Source organism: Panthera tigris, chromosome D1, assembly GCF_018350195.1.
Source record: "Panthera tigris isolate Pti1 chromosome D1, P.tigris_Pti1_mat1.1, whole genome shotgun sequence".
NCBI classification, from domain to species: domain Eukaryota; kingdom Metazoa; phylum Chordata; class Mammalia; order Carnivora; family Felidae; genus Panthera; species Panthera tigris.
Genome location: NC_056669.1, coordinates 30,797,693 through 30,817,125, shown reverse-complemented (window position 1 = coordinate 30,817,125; position 19,433 = coordinate 30,797,693). Strand labels below are relative to the sequence as shown.

Genomic DNA, 19,433 nt, shown 5'->3' with positions numbered 1-19,433 from the left:
GTTAGGAAGGTGGTGAGGATATCCAAACAATTTGTGTCCATTAGAAGCAGTGATTTTCAAACCTAGCTGCAAAATGGAATCGTCTGGAAAGCTTTTAAAAACCTCTGTGTCCACCAGAATATCCAAAACAACTTTGGAAAAGAACAAAATCAGGAGACTCACATTTCCTGATTTTAAAACTTAACATGAAGCTACAGTGATCAGGACGTGTGGTAATAGCCTAAAGATAGACATAAAAGTGAATGGAACAGAACTGATAGTCCAAAAATAAACCCACATATTTATGGCCAATTAATTTTTGGCAAATGTTCCAAGACAATTCAATGGGGGGAAAATAGTCATTTCAACAAATGGTGAGGAGACACATGGATATCCTTTTGCAAAAGAATAAAGTTGGACCCTCAAAATTAACTCAAAATACATCATAGACCTAAATGTAAGAGTTAAAACTATAAGGCTCCTAGAACACATATAATTAACTTCTTTATAACCTTGAGTTAAGCAATGGTTTCTTAGATATAAATGACATCAAGCATGAGCAACAAAATAAATAGATGTGTTGGGCTTCATTAAAATTAAAAACTGTGGTGCTTCAGACGACACTATACATAAAATGAAAAGAAACCCCAGAATGAGAGGAGATATTCACAAATCATATTATCTGGTAAGAACCTTGTATGTAAAATATGCGAACTCAACAATTAAAAAATGACCTAAATTTTAAAAATGATAAAGCATGTGTCAAAAGATTTTAATAAACATTCCTCCAAAGCAGGTAAACAAATGGCCAAAAAATGCATGGAAGATGCTCCACATTATCATTCATTATCATAATATCATATTATCATTAGGGAAGTGCAAATCAAAACCATGGTGAAGTACCCACTTCACAAAAACAAAGGATGACTAAAACCAAAATGATAGTTAACAATGTCAGTGAGGATGTTGAGATTTCGGGACCCTCATATACCTGGTGGGATTGTAAAATGATACAGCTACTTTGAAATGAGTTTGGCAGTTCCTCAAGATGTTAAACATACAGTTACCATATGATCCAACAGTGCCACTCTTAGGAGAATTCCCAGGAGAAATTAAAACACATGTCCAAACAAAAGGTTGCACATGAATGTTCAGAGCAGCACTATTCATAATATACTAAGAGTGGAAACAACTCAGACGTCCACCAATGATGAAAAGATAAACAAAATGTGGTCTATCCACACAATGGAATATTCTTCAGCCAAAGAAATGAAAAAAAAAAATTCTGATACGTGCTACAACATGGATGAACCTTGAAAACATAGTAAATGAAAAAAAGCCAGTCACAAAAGACCATACATTGTAGCATTCTATTTATGAAATGTCCAGAATAGGCAAATCCATGGGGACAGAAAGTCGACTAGAGGTTGCCCAGGGCTGAGAGGAGGAGGAAATGAGGAGTTAGTGCTAACAGGTGTGAGGGCTATAAAAACGTTCTAGAGTTAGATGGTGGTGATCATTGCACAGCTCTGAATGTACTAAAACCCACTATATTTTACACTTTAAAGGTATTAATTTTATGTAATGTGAATTATATCTCAATAAAATTGTCTTTTAAAAAAAGAAAAAGAGAACAAAGTGAGCCTATCACTTGAAGGATGATAACTGACAATACTTGTTGCTAATGAAAAAACCTCAAACTTTCAATTAAAAATTAGTATTTTGGGGGCACCTGGGTGGTTCAGTCAGTTGAGCGTCTGACTTTAGCTCAGGTCATAATCTCATGCTTCATGGGTTCAAGCCTCGCGGGGGCTCTGTGCTGACAGCTCAGACTCTGGAGCTTGCTTCAGATTCCGTGTCTCCTTCTCTCTCTCTGCCCCTCCCCCACTCATGCTCAGTGTGTCTCTCAAGAATGAATAAACATTTAAAATAATAATAAATAAATAAAAATAAAAATTAGTATTTTGGAAGATTTGTATCCATCACCAGTAGCTTGATAGCCCCTCAAATCTTGAAAGATTTTTCCTATGATACTGGTGGTGATATTAATGACTGAATTTTTTCATATTGGATGATGAAATGTGTCAATATTTTGAATATTATCATAGTCAGTGAACCAATGCATGATGTTACAAGAACATGCTTGAATAAAAGATCCATGTTAAGCTAGACCAATGGATCTTAACATAACTGAGTTAAAGAAGTTTATATGATTTTAGATTCCACATTTCTACTAATCTTTAAGAAAGTACTTCTTGTAAAATTTTGGTGTAATACCATAGAATAATATCCATAATAATTATCTGTTCAGGCTATTAAAATATTCCTTTTTCCAGTTACACATCTATGCTAGGCTGGAGTTTCTTCATATGCTTCAGCCAAAACAACATATCACAACAGAAGGAATGCGGAAACAGATATGAGAATTCAGCTATCATCTATTTTGCCTAAAGACACTTGACAAAATGTAAAACAATGAAATACTTCTCACTGAATTTTTTAAAGTATACTTTTAAAATTTGTTTTCATAAAACAGTGAGTTTATTTATATTGTTTTTAAATTAATTAATAACTATTGTTTTAAAAATCTTGATATCTACACTGTACTTCATACCTATCAAATCAAACCCTATGGAGATGGAACATAAATATATTTTTACAAATTTCCCCCAGATGATTCCAATGTGCAGTCAAATTTAGTGCCCTTGAGCAATGTTCTCTAGTTTTGGTGTTTATCAGCATCACCTGGGGAACTTGGTAAGACTAGGACATGTAGGCCCTATGCTACTTCAGTAAGCCTGGATCATTATATTTTTTATTAGCTCTCCAGGTGACCTGATACACACCAAGAATGAAGAACCACTACCTTATACAAGCAGGCCCCATTCTTAACTGTTTGGCTATTTGATCTGTTATCTGACATAATCTCTTCTTTCCAGATGATGTGGGTTCATTTTTCCTTTTCATGGGTTTCAGTAAGCAAAATAACAAGAGAAAATGCCCTGCTTTTGCTGGAAGGATTCTTACTGCAAGTGATGGAATCAAGCAGAGAGTGCACCCCAGCTCCTGGCAGTACTGTTGTCTGTCCCATCTCCCAGAGGAGCCTCTCTTCTGGTCTGTACTGCACAGTCATGGAGGGTGTGTCACCTAGTCCAGGGGCAAGAGCTACTAAAGTGATTTCAGAGGATGATGCTCTGATGGGTAGGTAACAAAGGACTCTACCACTCCTTTCTCCAGAATATAAGGTTCTCTGTTGGGTTGGTTTTGCCGTCTCTTCAGAAATGGAGGACTGCCAATTAGGATGTTTTCTGGTCATTCAAAACTAGTGAGACATTTGCTCATCTAAATGTTAGTAAGCCAGGGATGGTGAATCAGTTATCGGCTGGACGTCGATAGTGTTACACTGACATGGCAATGGAGAGCAAGTATCCCCTGAGGAATATCAAGTTACAGAGGATAACAAACATAAAGACCTTCCAGGCCCCCATGCTGTTTAACTTTCCTTCCATGCATTTGTCAACAGTGAGCAAATCTTGCATATTCTGTACAAACTTAGGTTGCATTAAAAAAAAAATTAAAGGGAGAAAACCAGCTAAGCTTTTAGTTGATTACAGAATGGTTTCACGTTCTCCACTTCCTTCCCAGATTTGTGTTCCTATGGTTAGAAGGGTAGAAAACTTATGGACAGAAATATTGCTGTTGTGCAAATGCCTCTGTATAATACAGGAGAGAACAGACTTCTCTGTAAGCCCCAACCTCTTCAGCCCGCCCCTGTAAAACAGGGCCCCTGTTGACCTTTTTGGCAGAATCTAGGTGAAAATATTCAATCTGATTAAATTTTGCTTGAGCATCTCTATACTTAACACAGATTGACCCTAAAGACACAACAGTTAAAGAAGGACAAATATTCACACTGCAACTCACTTGAGTGGAGAAATTATATTTAGGCTATAGTTAATCTAGTATTTCACCCGAGGCACTAACATATGCTTATCAGGGGAAAAACAAGACATTAAATTGCCTTAAAGCTACTTCAACTAGGATATCATGGATTAGGTGAGAGTATTTGACTGGCCTGAGTGTTCTCTACATTACCTGGAACACTAAGGAATCATGAAGGCCAGGAAACTGTAATGAGCGGTACCTTTTACACATCACACCATATTGTGTTTATATGTTTATAGAGTAATATCTGTAAAAGTATAACATGATTTTCTTTTCACTCTAGTCTATATAGGACTTTAACTGAAATTTACTCTAGGAATCCATTTATCTGTGAGAATATTGGAATTTATTTCAAAAACAGTGCAAAAAAGAAAGAATAAGCTGTTTCTGTCATTCAGAACTAGGATTATACAGAAGAAAAACAGAGTCATTGATAGGACTACTGTCTTAAGAGAGGATTTCCCAAATTCTGTCACCTTTGCCTTTTATTTATAAAGGGTTGATCCCCAAGGCCCCAATTCCTAGTGCTTTCCTGTAAGGTAGGGAAAACATAACTTCTGACTAGGAGAACCAGGTTTGGTCTATGGCAGTGTTTCTCACCTGGAGGCATTTTGCTTCCAGAGGAGACTGGGCAGTATCTGGACATGTTTTGGTTGTCATAACTGGGGGGGGTGTGTTACAGGCATCTAGTGCATAAAGACCAGGGATACTGTGTAGCATCCTATAATGCACAGGCAGCCCCCACCACACAGAATTATCTGGCCCAACAGAATAATAGTGTTGAGACAGGTTGAGATCCATCCTGCTCTATGATAAAAGAGCTCAAAATGTGGTCCTCAGACCAGTAATATTGATATCACCTGGGAACTTGGCAGAAATGCAAATCCTTAGGCCCCACCCCAGACATACTGAACCAAAAATTCTGGGGATAGAGCCCAGCAATCTGTGTTTTAACAAGTCCTCCAGTTGATGCCCACACTAAGGCTTATGCTCTATGGAAGTCAGAGGCTTCGATATGGGACCACTGATGCTTTCCAGCTCTGGGTGATGGTGGGAGGGGAAGCAAGAGATAGAGGAAAGGATCCCTGATTCCAGCTTGCTGTTTCCTCCTTGGCAGCTTGGACTGAGAGACGGGGCAGTGTGGCGGAACAGCAAAGGAAATGCCAAGCAGGGAATTAATGCTCTTCAACCTCTTTGGGCTGTGGAAGTCCTGGTCCACCTGGGTGATGCTGCTCTCCTGGCATTTGCACATGCAGAAGGGACTCAGGATCTTTACTCTGGGAGGAATGCAGCTCCTTGTACAACTGGTCTGAAGTCCAGTTATGATTCCTTTTGGTCTTGGGTTGGAAGTCTTCTCAGCAGCCTTGATGCAGTGCCAGCTCACCTCTGTGGTGACCCACTCTCCCAAGCTCCCAAAAAGCCTGTCAACTAACCCCAGGGCTGGTTTATACCATGCTGGAATTTGCATGGCTTTAGAAAGTGAAGCTCAACAGAACTCCCTTCTGCCTGCCCAGGCTGTGCCACAAAGTTGATTTACCACTGACGCCTAAATGGTTCCCTGTGCCCTTGCTGTGCCTCAGAAGGGTTACAGCACACAGAGGACTGGGTGATCCCAGAATCAAGAACTGCAAATCAGGTACCGAAGGTGGTAGCCAGGAGGTGGGTAAGGAATAATAAGGTGATAAGGAAGCACTGGACCAGGTAGTTGGTTGTCATATGTGTCAAAGAAGGAGGCCTTTCCCCTGAGTATGAAAAAGCCAGTGGTGTGATATGGAACAAGCACCATAGGGTAAAAGGAAAGTACCTTTTTTATATAAACATTGCAAATGCAGAGTGTATATGAACTGCCTATCATTTCCTGCATTAACATTTACATTTATTTAATCTCCTTGAAAGATCACTTTTGCTTCAGATTTACAGTTGTGAGGTCAAGTATTCTGACCATATTCTCATTTTTTTAGCATTTTATTTGGTGGTTGAACAACCTTTATTGAAGCAATATGACAAAGAGTGTGCACTGAGTAGGTTTATTTTGTTATAAGCATCAGAAAAAGGTTACCTAACCTATGCCAAAAAAGAAATGTACTGGCAAGTTAGGAAGTGGATGGTGGGCCCAAAGCAGAAATTGGGATAAGTTGAGAAGACAGGTTAGTTCCAGCAACCAAGGTGTCAGGATGGGTAGGTTACTCACATCCCTGGGGATGGGACTCATCACAATTTCCTACTTTATGTCACACCACTCAAGATTCAATATCCTGGAAAAGAAAATCTGATTGGTCTCCTGTATATCATATGCCCACCCTTGGCAGGGAAGGACAGTTGCAGGTGGGGAAGAAGGGCAGGTTGATTATCAGTCCCACAAAGACTCTAATGAAGGGAGCATGGATGATTCTCCAAAAGAACATCAGGACCCTGCTGTCAACAAAAGGATCAGGGAGGCTGGGCACACAGGCACCAATCATCCACTATGGGCAAGCACAGAGGTCTGCAGCCTTCTTAGTCGTGGTGACTAGGCTGTGTGTTCCCTCCCTGTGGCAACCTGAGAAGCAGTACTAGGAAAAGTGCCTTGGAATGACCAAACATGGTAGCATAAGAGAGAGTAATAGGAAACATATTTCAGAAAAGGCAAGAAATAGAAAACATTGGGACCTTGGTTTACTATGAGGCAGGCATCCAGAAAGCACTGTGGAAATGTGTAGAAGAAAGGGAGGCCCAGGGAGTTGGGTTAAGACTGTTAGAGGAGTCAGCTAGTCAGGAATTTGGAAACAGGAAGTGATGAGCAGACTATGCCAGGTATAAGAGAAAAGCTGTCTATCATGCAAAGGCAATGAGGAAGAGTTCAGGTTCCTGGGAGATAGTAAATTCTGCCTTCTTTATCTCTAGCTCAGCTAGAAAGATCCAGAAGGATGATCTCAGATGCTGCAAATTTACCCTCCAGAATACCATACCTAGATGAGATATGTTTGTGAACCAGATCTCCTGGCCAGGTCTAAATTCTTCAAACACAATGATCTGTCAAGAGGAAGGAGGTTTGGTGGCTATAAGAGTCAAGTTATGACTCTTTTCAGGCAAAGGCAAATGACGTGGACTGGGATGAGGGAGTATAGTGGGGGAGCTTACCTCATTTGATCCAGGATGAAGCCAGGGTCCTGGAAGGTAAAGGGCCTCCTGGGGACCTATATTCCAGTAGCGCCCCAGATTTCGTCCATTGATGAATATTACACCTTTCGTCCAACCCTGAAAAAGATTGGAATGGAGGATTCAAGATCTGAGTTCTAAATGTAAAGACACAAGGGTGAAGGCGCACACACACACACACACACACACACACACACACACACCATAAACACACCTGATCCTAGTCACAGACACACTCAGAAAGAGTGGATTACCACACATGGACTTATATAGAAGGTTACCTGGACAGTTCTATGATATTTCTCTTGGACTGGGTTGGCTCAACACATAGCCTCAAGAAAGAAGGCAGTTATTTCTAACTCATCTCCCTATATCTGCCCAAAGGCAGGGAAGAGTATTTCCATTCACCATCAGATATTCATCAAAACATGCTGGGCCCAAAGCATAGTTTGAGTTGTAGAATTTTAGGATGGCAGTAAATGTGCATTAGAATCTCAATATCCCCACCACAGACTGGATGTGTGTTCTGAAGGGGCTGAGGGACTCAACATCTTGGATTATGTCTGGGGACAGGTGGATCATGCTCACCAAATTCTTCATGCAGTAGATTCTACAACTGTTCCCACTAGAACACACTACTTATGTCTCCGTCACATGTGTTAAGTATCCACCTCTCACCTTCATCAACACCAGGGAGGGGCAGCCTCCAGCTGGCTATGGAGTAGCTGAGGTCCCAGAGAGCTTACATTTCCTTTCACAGAGCAGGGCCCACGCACCAAGGAGCTTTTTTCTCAAATGTTCCTTTGGGATGGGGGTAGGAGAACATAGGCAGGGGAGAAATATCACTAACCTCCATTTTTATGAAGGTGTCTTTGGGGTAATTACCCATTCTCAGGATACCAAGGAAGAAGGCAGGGCCCCGAGGTTTGAATGAGACTGGTTTCCAAATGTTAGGAAGGTCCCTAAGAGAGAGTCAAACACCAGTGGAAAAGTCATGCCCTTCTTTATGTCAATTGTGACTTTTGAGGTAAGGCTCCTTTCTACCTGAGCCTGGAATCCCCTTTATAGCACAATCATATGCCTCTCAGGGGGCATGATGGAGAAAAAAACCCACCCAACCAGGAGTTAGGTGAATGAGGGGATGGTCACCACTCTGCCCCAGACAACTGTGAAACTTGGGGTCATTTCCTTCAACACTCTGGATCTTGCCTTCTCTTATCTGAAAACCAAGGAGGTTAGTCTAGAAGCTCAGAGAGCTTCTTTCCATCTCTAAATGGGAAACAACTTTGATTAATCACCTTGAGTCAATGGTCTGGCACCCACCTTTTTAGAAATTTAGTTTTCATATCCAGGCTGTAGATTTTAAATCTTCTTAATGGAGAATTGTTCAGATATATATCCCCAATTAATCCTGTAGGAGGGGAATAAAGGGAACACAAAGAAGACTAGCAGGGATGTGAACACAGAGATGTGAATAGGCTGTGACTAGGGCTCTGCCTGAAGGAGAATGCTTTCCTAGCCTCATCATATGGAAGATTTCTGCAAAATCCTACATAAATTCTTCCTTCAGTTACACACGTATACCTCTTAAAGTATACCTGTATCTCCCATATTAACAGTGCAAAGTCACTGCACTTCCTGTCAGGTCTGGCCAGCACAGCAGTTCAGGCTGCCTTTAACTCCCAAGTACTTTAAAACACTTGGAGCAGGGGAAGGAAGGTGTGTGTGACTCTGCGTCCAGGAGCCCAGGGGGAGGCCAGCATGCAGACACTGAGCTCTAGGGAAGGAAAAAAATCAAAGGTCCCAGTGAGTGATTCTAACTATATTTTTTACAGCTTTCCTTAAAACCCTTCTGGAAGAGGAAAGACTTCCTCTGGCTTGGTAATGAGAGAACACACTTAAGGGAAAGCACCATCATCCTCTCCTAGCAAAGCAAGACTTCATCATTGTTTCTACACATGACTGTCTCATTGACTGAGAAATCTTGCTGTCTTCCAAACCATGCACTTGGCCATGACTGTCCTCAGAATGACAGGAATTCAGTGCCTTAAGGTCTCAACCTTCTCCACCCTTGGAAGGAAGGGGGCCCACCTTTTCTCTCCTTATTGATGTCCTTCCCATAGGCAAGGCGGCCTTGATTCTCCACCAGGATCCTCAGTGTTGGGATATCTTTGTAGTCCTGTCCAAGACAGACCAGTTAGAATGGGTACCACTCAAGCACTCTTCTGTAGATCTCTTAAGAATCCTCTGAAACTCGGATGAGGTCATATGCAGGGTGACAGACAGACAGCAGACCTCAGAAACATGCAGACCTCCAGCTCTAGAGGCAAACCTTTGGGCCCCTGATCTTCATATCCCCCGCACTCTCACCCCCAACCCCATATCAAACCTTTCAGAAAATAGTCACTTGGATATTTTACAAGAGACTCTTGAGGCTGGCAACAAACCTAGAGTTTTTTTGAGCAGCAAATATCCAATGTGGTGAAGTTCTGTTCACCCAAAGCATGTATACCTATAATTTAGAAACACATACAACTCTCCCTCATCCTTTGTGAGTTCCTATGCAAGGAACATTCCAAAGTGGAAGAGAAAACAGGCTATCACTGGGCCAGGTCATGCTTACAATGAGCCTGCAGCCTGGGCAGGCATTGAACTATTAGTCCATGGATTATATTAACATTGGATTATATACCATTTTGGTGTGAATAGTCAGCTGGTTAGTGAAATGGTCCAGGACCCCTAGATAATTCTCATTCAAAAACACCTGCCAAATAAAGAGAAAAGCACTATTAGGTCCTCATAAGAAAAGGGACAAAATGATCCTTGGAAAAGCAAAGAAGACAAGTTCTAGGGGAATGATTAACTTTGTCTCCCATAATATTACAAGGTGACTACAAGTTCACAAACCTAAAACACATTCAAAGCAATAGAGCCATGAGATATATAAGGAAAAATCCAAAGAAGAATGTCCTGGTGCCAAATATGGGCCCTGGCTATACTACAGGGTAAGGAGGGAAATAATGAAACTCAAAAGACCTTCAAGGAATGAGGAGAAAAGGAAGGTATAGAATTAATGGATATTGTAAAGGAAATGGTGGTCAGGGTCACCTGGATGGCTCCACACAGTCTGCTTGGGATTCTCTCTTTCTGTGTCTCTCTCCCTCTCTATGGCTAGCACTCTTTCTCTCTCTTAAAAAAAAGTAAAAGAAATGGTGGCCTAAGGGCAAGCAGGGGCTACAAGTACAGCAGGCATCCACCTGTCTGGCCTGCATGGTTCATTCTCATAATAAATCCAATCTTCCAGGTTTCCCCAGATCCTAATCTGGAAAGGCTTCTGCCACCACTATTTCTCATTTTAAGAATGATCTGGATGTACACCCATTTCTTTTCTATTACCTGTTATACTGCTTCAGATTCAGATGAAGTCACCCTCAAGAATCTGCTCTAGCCATGCAGGATCACAGAAGGATACATAATTTTCCTCTGAGATTATTTGAGTTAGGTTATAATTTTCAAATGAAATTGGACTAGGAAACTATAAAAATTAGAATCCACAAATATTAAAAACACAAATGTTAATACTATACAGAACACAGAATTCACTCTTTAAGCTATTTAGAGTCTAATTACAAGGTGTATATACTCTATAAGTATTTATTGAATGACTTGGGCAAGGAGTCACCAAGCTTAAAACAAAACCCCAGCCACTGAGAAACTTGGAGAGTGACACAAAGAAATGACTAGAACACTTCACAATAGCTAACATGAAGCTGAGAACAGAATGCCACAGATGCACAGAGGAGGCAGTAACAAGTTCTGACCCTCAGCAGAGTACAGGCTATTTACAAACATATGGGCAAGTGACTGGGAAAATCAATGGAAGACTGTAGGTGGGACAGGTGGAACGCTGAGGATTTTACCTTGGGAAGGAAATGGGTGGCACTGTGAGGGAGGGTTTTAGCAAGGAAGAGGGGAAAAGTGAGCTATCTGATATAGAGTTATGAGGCTCTAACGGTAGTATAGGAAAGATACAAGGGCGCTTCTAAGGCAATGTCAGCATGGAGTTTGAAAGAAGACCCACTGAGGGCTGCCTGGGTGGCTCAGGCGGTTAAGCATCCAACTCCTGATTTTGGCTCAGGTCATGATCTCGCAGTGCTTGAGTTCAAGCCCCAAGTAGGGCTCTGCAGAGCCTGCTTGGGATCCTGTCTCCCTCACTCTCTGTCCTTCCCCCACCCAAAATAAATAAATAAACTTGGAAGGAAGGAAAGAAGGAAGGAAGAAAGAAGGAAAGAAAGAAAGACCCACTGAGTAATACTGCACCATGCAGGAGCCAGGTGAGAACAAGGTATAAAGAGAGAATGAAGGAAGCAGCATTTTCAGTTTGGGAGGCTACAAGTCTGTGGACTGATGTAAGGAGCACAGGATGAGGAGGGTAATGAATCTGGTGCTGGACATGAGGAGTTTGAAAAGTCAATGACACATAATATCTAAGTGAAGAAAAATGTTCAGCAAACAGGGAATCTGGGTCTGCAGCTCAGGTGAGGGAGGGAAGGGTGTCACATTCAGGAGGACCAGCACCTTTGGAAAAAGATGACACAAATGGCACAGAGGTGGAAAGAGAAGGAGAATTTCACCAAGACCTGAGGAAACTCCGCCAGCTCTTAACTTGGAGTGTAATGTTGAAGCCTTTCCACTAAGCTCTGCTGTTTTCTAGTCAACAACCATTGAACTTCTCTGAGGTGTCATTTGTAATAAATATCTTAGATGAGTGTTTTGTGAATTAAGTGAGAAGAGCCAATTTTAATGTGTTATTTAAATGTAGGGATTACTGTACAATAAGAACTGGGACTTCTGAAGCTCCTCCCAAGTCTCCATAGAGAATCCCATCAACTCCTATAAGGGTTCAATGAGTACTCCCACCCTGGGAATGTTTACATATCTTAGACCTGTGACAGCAGTAGCTTACATATCGAACATTTCACTGAAGTGACAGAGGTTAAGAAATAGTGATGATTTTTTGAAGGTCAAAAAGATTTGACTATCATTTAGAAATTCACCTTAGCCACACCACTGGATTTTACCAGCAGAGAAATGTCACTGGGGGACCCATCCACTGGCCCCTACCTGACCTCGGTCTTGAACATGATTCTTTGTGGTAAGGAGGCCACCAGTGGAGATCATAACCTCATAAAGTATGTACCCAGAGGACTGACCGTTCCCCTGGTTCACAGACAGCTTCTCCATGCAAATGGGCTTGACAGAGCTGATGGCCTGTGGCAGAAACAGGAACAAAAACCAGGCTGCATGATCAGGTTGGAGAGAAAAATTTCAGAAACCTGAACCCAAAGCCCACTTCTCCAAAGGAATTGCCCCAAGAGTCTCAAGGACAGGAGTATAACAAAGGAATATGTAATGGTAATCATGCTTAAGTGTCACATATAAATGCCCTTTTGTTTTCCAAACCAGCATCATATATTTCTGCATGTGCTAGACAGTAATGTATTCTTGTTTTTCAGATGGAAAAGCTGAAATCAAGGAAAGAGACTGATCTGTTGAACTTGCTCAACAATTCATAATAGAGTCTGGACTAGACTCCAGATTTCAGGAACTCCATTCCAGGTCCAGATTCTGTCTACCCTTGGCCTTCTCCTCTTGTACCTTCATACACTAAGATAAATCATCCTGGGGCTCCTGTGTGGCTCCCTTGGTTAAGCCTCTGGCTCTCGACCTCAGCTCAGGTCTTGATCTCAGGTGTATTCAAACCCCACATTGGGCTCCAACGCTGGGCGTGAAGCCTACTTAAGAGAAACTATCCTAACCCATGGTCTGACTATGACTATTCTATTCATGAATCTGCTTATCTAACACTGACCTAAAGCACTTAATGTCTATTAACCCCCACATCTGTTGGATTTCTCTATCTGGATTTTTTTTTAAGTGAATAATTTTTTAATGTAATCTATATATCCAAAATGGTGCCCGAACCCATAACCCCAAGATTGAGCCACATGCTTTACCAACTGAGCCATCCAGGCACCCCTGGACTTCCTCATCTGAAAATGCTTAGATGATTCTAGCACAGTATCTCCCAAACTGTATTCACCACACTGACCCATCCTACTCTTTTTCCTTTCCCAAAAGAGCAACACCAACCACCCAGTCAAGAAGGTAAAAAGCATGAACAATGTCTCCCCCTCTTCCTCCTCTCCAATATCTCCCATCAACGAGTCATCACCTCTTTTAGAGTCTGACTCAAAATATCTAATCCTTCACTCCCATTATCTAAACTCCACTTTTGTAGATTTCTACTCAATTTCAGTGTTCTGACAGGGCCACAGTCCACTCCCTCCCCCATAGAGCTACCAAAGATATCATTCTGAAATGCAAAGCTGGTCATCAAATTACCAAGTTTTAAAATAGCTTCCTACAGGAGTACCTGGGTGGCTCAGTTAGTTGAGTGCCTGACTTTGGTTCAGGTTATGATCTCTCCCTTCCCAAGTTTGAGCCCCGCTTTGGGCTCTGTGCTGACAGCTCAGCCTGAAGCCTGTTTTAAATTCTGTTTCTCCCTCTCTCTCTCTGCCCCTCCCCAGCTCATTCTCTCTCTCTCTCTCTCTCTCTCTCTCTCTCTCTCTCTCTCTCAAAAATAAATTAACATTAGAAGTTTTTTAATAAAATAAAATAGCTTCCTACAACTTTCAGGGAGATGTTCAAGTTTCTCAGTATAAAAACATGGCCCTTCAGACTGCCTTGGAGAAATACTCAAGTCTGTGGAGCCACACAGCCTGAAACATCCTGGGGGACCAAAATGCAAAGAAGACATCAAAAGCTATTGGACTCCTGTCAAGAGGGCAAAGGAGCCAGCCTAAAGGAGATGGGACAATTTGAGTATCAAAAGGAATGACTGCAGGCACAGGGCACTAGGAGTGGTGCAGAGCATGCGGCCTGCAGCCTGGACACCCTCTCTGTACCTGCCATGCCCTGCCTGCCATGGGCCAGGGGCTGAGTGCAGGCACCCGCTCTGCTCTCCAAGAGTAAATTCACAGAAATGTGAATGGATAACAACAGAAAATGGTATTGGAACAGTGGGAATCAGCAATTCTGTACAAGAAGCTTTAGGAGATGTTGTTTACTGTAGTGTGTCTGAGTTGGGACAAAATTGAACAAATAAGAGAAGTTTGGTGCTTTGGAAAGTGTGAAAACTGCTAGTGAACTCTACTCTCCTCTAACAGGAAAAGTAATGAAATTAATGAAGTCTTGCAGAAAATCCATGATTTGTCAACAAATCTTGTTTCAAAGATGGTTATGTAGTGATCAAGGTAACACTCAATAATCCTTCAGAACTGGATAAATTAATGAGTCATGAAGCATTTGAGAAATACATAAAACCTTTGAGGAGTGCAAATGGAAGCCCTAAATGAACTAGTATGAAACAACTTAATCTAGCATAGTTGTCTTAAATTAGTGGTGCATAGAAAATTTTAAACAGCAATTTTTAGCAATACCAGTGGAAGAAGAAACTACTCGCAACAATGCTAATGAAAGAAAACACCCCTTAACTTTCTAATGATTGCAGATCAACCCAATATGCATCTTTTTTGCAATACCCTATGATTTTTAGGCTAGGCTCTGGTTATAATATTCAGAATCCATAAATTATCCATGGTCAAAAACTAGCTATAAAAATTATGTAATTCAAGGATAACATTGTTATCTTAAGCCTTAGGGAATATTGTAACTTGCTTATATCTATCCATGGATTGGGGTCAAAACATTAAATGAGGGGAGAGGGAGGGAAGATGGTGGCGTAGGAGGACGCTGGGCTCACCGCGCGTCCTGCTGATCACTTAGATTCCACCTACACCTGCCTAAAGAACCCAGAAAACCGCCAGAGGATTAGCAGAACAGAGTCTCCGGAGCCAAGTGCAGATGAGAGGCCCACGGAAGAGGGTAGGAAGGGCGGCGAGGCGGTGCACGCTCCACGGGCTGGCGGGAGGGAGCCGGGGCAGAGGGGCGGCTCGCCAGCCAAGCAGAGCCCCCGAGTCTGGCTGGCAAAAGCGGAGGGGCGGGACGGACTGTGTTCCGACAGCAAGCGCGACTTAGCGTCTGGGAGGTCATAAGTTAACAGCTCTGCTCAGAAAGCGGGAAGGCTGGAGGACAAAGGGAGGGAGAGCTGCTGAGCCCCCGGACAGCAGAGCTCAGCTTGGCGGGGAACAAAGGCGCTCGCCAGCGCCATCTCCCTTGCCCATCCACCAGCCAAAATCCCAAAGAGAACCAGTTCCTGCCAGGGAACTTGCTCCCTCCGCGCAAACACCCAACTCTGTGCTTCTGCGGAGCCAAACCTCCAGCAGCGGATCTGACTCCCTCCCGCTGCCACAGGGCCCCTCCTGAAGTGGATCACCTAAGGAGAAGTGAGCTAAGCCTGCCCCTCCTGCCCCCGTGCACCTTGCCTACCCACCCCAGCTAATACGCCAGATCCCCAGCACCACAAGCCTGGCAGTGTGCAAGTAGCCCAGACGGGCCACGCTACCCCACAGTGAATCCCGCCCCTAGGAGAGGGGAAGAGAAGGCACACACCAGTCTGACTGTGGCCCCAGCAGTGGGCTGGGGGCAGACATCGGGTCGGACTGTGGCCCTGCCCACCATCTCCAGTTATACACCACAGCACAGGGGAAGTGTCCTGCAGGTCCTCACCACTCCAGGGACTATCCAAAATGACCAAACGGAAGAATTCCCCTCAAAATAATCTCCAGGAAATAACAACAGCTAATGAACTGATCAAAAAGGATTTAAATAATAGAACAGAAAGTGAATTTAGAATAATAGTCATAAAATTAATCTCTGGGCTTGAAAACAGTATACAGGACAGCAGAGAATCTCTTGCCACAGAGGTCAAGGGACTAAGGAACAGTCACGAGGGGCTGAAAAACGCTTTAAACGAAATGGAAAACAAAATGGAAACGACGACGGCTCGGATTGAAGAGGCAGAGGAGAGAATAGGTGAACTAGAAGATAAAGTTATGGAAAAAGAGGAAGCTGAAAGATAAAAAAATCCAGGAGTATGAGGGAAAAATTAGAGAACTAAGTGATACACTAAAAAGAAATAATATACGCATAATTGGTTCCCAGAGGAGGAAGAGAGAGGGAAAGGTGCTGAAGGGGTACTTGAACAAATTATAGCTGAGAACTTCCCTGAACTGGGGAAGGAAAAAGGCATTGAAATCCTAGAGGCACAGAGAACTCCCTTCAGACGTAACTTGAATCCATCTTCTGCACGACATATCATAGTGAAACTGGCAAAATACAAGGATAAAGAGAAAATTCTGGAAGCAGCAAGGGATAAACGTGCCCTCACATATAAAGGGAGACCTATAAGACTCGTGACTGATCTCTCCTTTGAAACTTGGCAGGCCAGAAAGGATTGGCACGATATCTTCAGTGTGCTAAACAGAAAAAATATGCAGCCGAGAATCCTTTATCCAGCAAGTCTGTCATTTAGAATAGAAGGAGAGATAAAGGTCTTCCCAAACAAACAAAAACTGAAGGAATTTGTCACCACGAAACCAGCCCTACAAGAGATCCTAAGGGGGATCCTGTGAGACAAAGTACCAGAGACATCACTACAAGCATAAAACATACAGACATCACAATGACTCTAAACCCGTATCTTTCTATAATAACACTGAATGTAAATGGATTAAATGTGCCAACCAAAAGACATAGGGTATCAGAATGGATTAAAAAACAAGACCCATCTATTTGCTGTCTACAAGAGACTCATTTTAGATCTGAGGACACCTTAGATTGAGAGTGAGGGGATGGAGAACTATTTATCATGCTACTGGAAACCAAAAGAAAGCTGGAGTAGCCATACTTATATCAGACAAACTAGACCTTAAATTAAAGGCTGTAACAAGAGATGAAGAAGGGCATTATACAATAATTACAGGGTCTATCCATCAGGAAGAGCTAACAATTATAAATGTCTATGCGCCAAATACCCGAGCCCCCAGATATATAAAACAATTACTCATAAACATAAGCAACCTTATTGATAAGAATGTGGTCATTGCAGGGGACTTTAACACCCCACTTACAGAAATGGATAGATCATCTAGACACACAGTCAATAAAGAAACAAGGGCCCTGAATGATACATTGGATCAGATGGACTTGACAGATATATTTAGAACTCTGCATCCCAAAGCAACAGAATATACTTTCCTCTCGAGTGCACATGGAACATTCTCCAAGATAGATCATATACTGGGTCACAAAACAGCCCTTCATAAGTTTACAAGAATTGAAATTATACCATGCATACTTTCAGACCACAATGCTATGAAGCTTGAAATCAACCACAGGAAAAAGTCTGGAAAACCTCCAAAAGCATGGAGGTTAAAGAACACCCTACTAACGAATGAGTGGGTCAACCAGGCAATTAGAGAAGAAATTAAAAAATATATGGAAACAAACAAAAATGAAAATAGAACAATCCAAATGCTTTGGGACGCAGCAAAGGCTGTCCTGAGAGGAAAATACATTGCAATCCAGGCCTATCTCAAGAAACAGGAAAAATCCCAAATACAAAATCTAACAGCACACCTAAAGGAAATAGAAGCAGAACAGCAAAGGCAGCCTAAACCCAGCAGAAGAAGAGAAATCATAAAGATCAGAGCAGAAATAAACAATATAGAATCTAAAAAAACTGTAGAGCAGACGAAACCAAGAGTTGGTTTTTTGAAAAAATAAACAAAATTGACAAACCTCTAGTCAGGCTTCTCAAAAAGAAAAGGGAGATGACCCAAATAGATAAAATCATGAATGAAAATGGAATTATTACAACCAATCCCTCAGAGATACAAGCAATTATCAGGGAATACTATGAAAAATTATATGCCAACAAATTGGACAACCTGGAAGAAATGGACAAATTCCTAAACACCCACACTCTTCCAAAACTCAATCAGGAGGAAATAGAAAGCTTGAACAGACCCATAACCAGCGAAGAAATTGAATCGGTTATCAAAAGTTTCCCAACAAATAAGAGTCCAGGACCAGATGGCTTCCCAGGGGAGTTCTACCAGACGTTTAAACCAGAGATAATACTTATCCTTCTCAAGCTATTCCAAGAAATAGAAAGGGAAGGAGAACTTCCAGACTCATTCTATGAAGCCAGTATTACTTTGATTCCTAAACCAGACAGAGACCCAGTAAAAAAAGAGAACTACAGGCCAATATCCCTGATGAATATGGATGCAAAAATTCTCAATAAGATACTAGCAAATTGAATTCAACAGCATATAAAAAGAATTATTCACCATGATCAAGTGGGATTCATTCCTCGGTTGCAGGGCTGGTTCAACATTCGCAAATCAATCAACGTGATACATCACATTAACAAAAGAAAAGAGAAGAACCATATGATCCTGTCAATCGATGCAGAAAAGGCCTTTGACAAAATCCAGCACCCTTTCTTAATAAAAACCCTTGAGAAAGTTGGGATAGAAGGAACATACTTAAAGATGATAAAAGCCATTTATGAAAAGCCCACAGCTAACATCATCCTCAACGGGGAAAAACTGAGAGCTTTTTCCCTGAGATCAGGAACACGACAGGGATGCCCACTCTCACCGCTGTTGTTTAACATAGTGCTGGAAATTCTAGCATCAGCAATCAGACAACAAAAGGAAATCAAAGGCATCAAAATTGGCAAAGATGAAGTCAAGCTTTCACTTTTTGCCGATGACATGATATTATACATGGAAAATCCGATAGACTCCACCAGAAGTCTGCTAGAACTGATACATGAATTCAGCAAAGTTGCAGGATACAAAATCAATGTACAGAAATCAGTTGCATTCTTATACACTAACAATGAAGCAACAGAAAGACAAATAAAGAAACTGATCCCATTCACAATTGCACCAAGAAGCATAAAATACCTAGGAATAAATCTAACCAAAGATGTAAAAGATCTGTATGCTGAAAACTATAGAAAGCTTTTGCAGGTAATTGAAGAAGATATAAAGAAATGGAAAGACATTCCCTGCTCATGGATTGGAAGAATAAATATTGTCAAAATGTCAGTACTACCCAAAGCTATCTACACATTCAATGTAATCCCAATCAAAATTGCACCAGCATTCTTCTCGAAACTAGAACAAGCAATCCTAAAATTCATATGGAACCACAAAAGGCCCCGAATAGCCAAAGTAATTTTGAAGAAGAAGACCAAAGCGGGAGGCATCACAATCCCTGACTTTAGAGGCTAAAGTAGAGGCTACAAAGCTGTAGCCTTTGTAGAGGCTACAAAGCTGTAATCATCAAGACAGCATGGTATTGGCATAAAAACAGACACATAGAACAATGGA

General features: G+C 41.8%; 1 protein-coding gene across 1 annotated transcript in view; it reads right to left on the bottom strand.

Annotated features, from left to right (window-relative positions):
- Positions 1-5,904: 5,904 nt before the first annotated feature.
- The window catches only part of LOC107179665 (beta-galactosidase-1-like protein 2), a gene marked incomplete at its 5' end in the record, with an annotated part of 57,931 nt that continues 44,402 nt past the window's right edge, over positions 5,905-19,433 (bottom strand). The window contains 6 exons of the mRNA XM_042959595.1: positions 5,905-6,936; positions 7,045-7,161; positions 7,913-8,024; positions 8,386-8,473; positions 9,154-9,241; positions 9,755-9,826. Of these exons, the coding sequence (XP_042815529.1) occupies positions 6,739-6,936; positions 7,045-7,161; positions 7,913-8,024; positions 8,386-8,473; positions 9,154-9,241; positions 9,755-9,826 (675 nt within the window). The remainder of the gene's footprint in view (positions 6,937-7,044; positions 7,162-7,912; positions 8,025-8,385; positions 8,474-9,153; positions 9,242-9,754; positions 9,827-19,433) is intronic.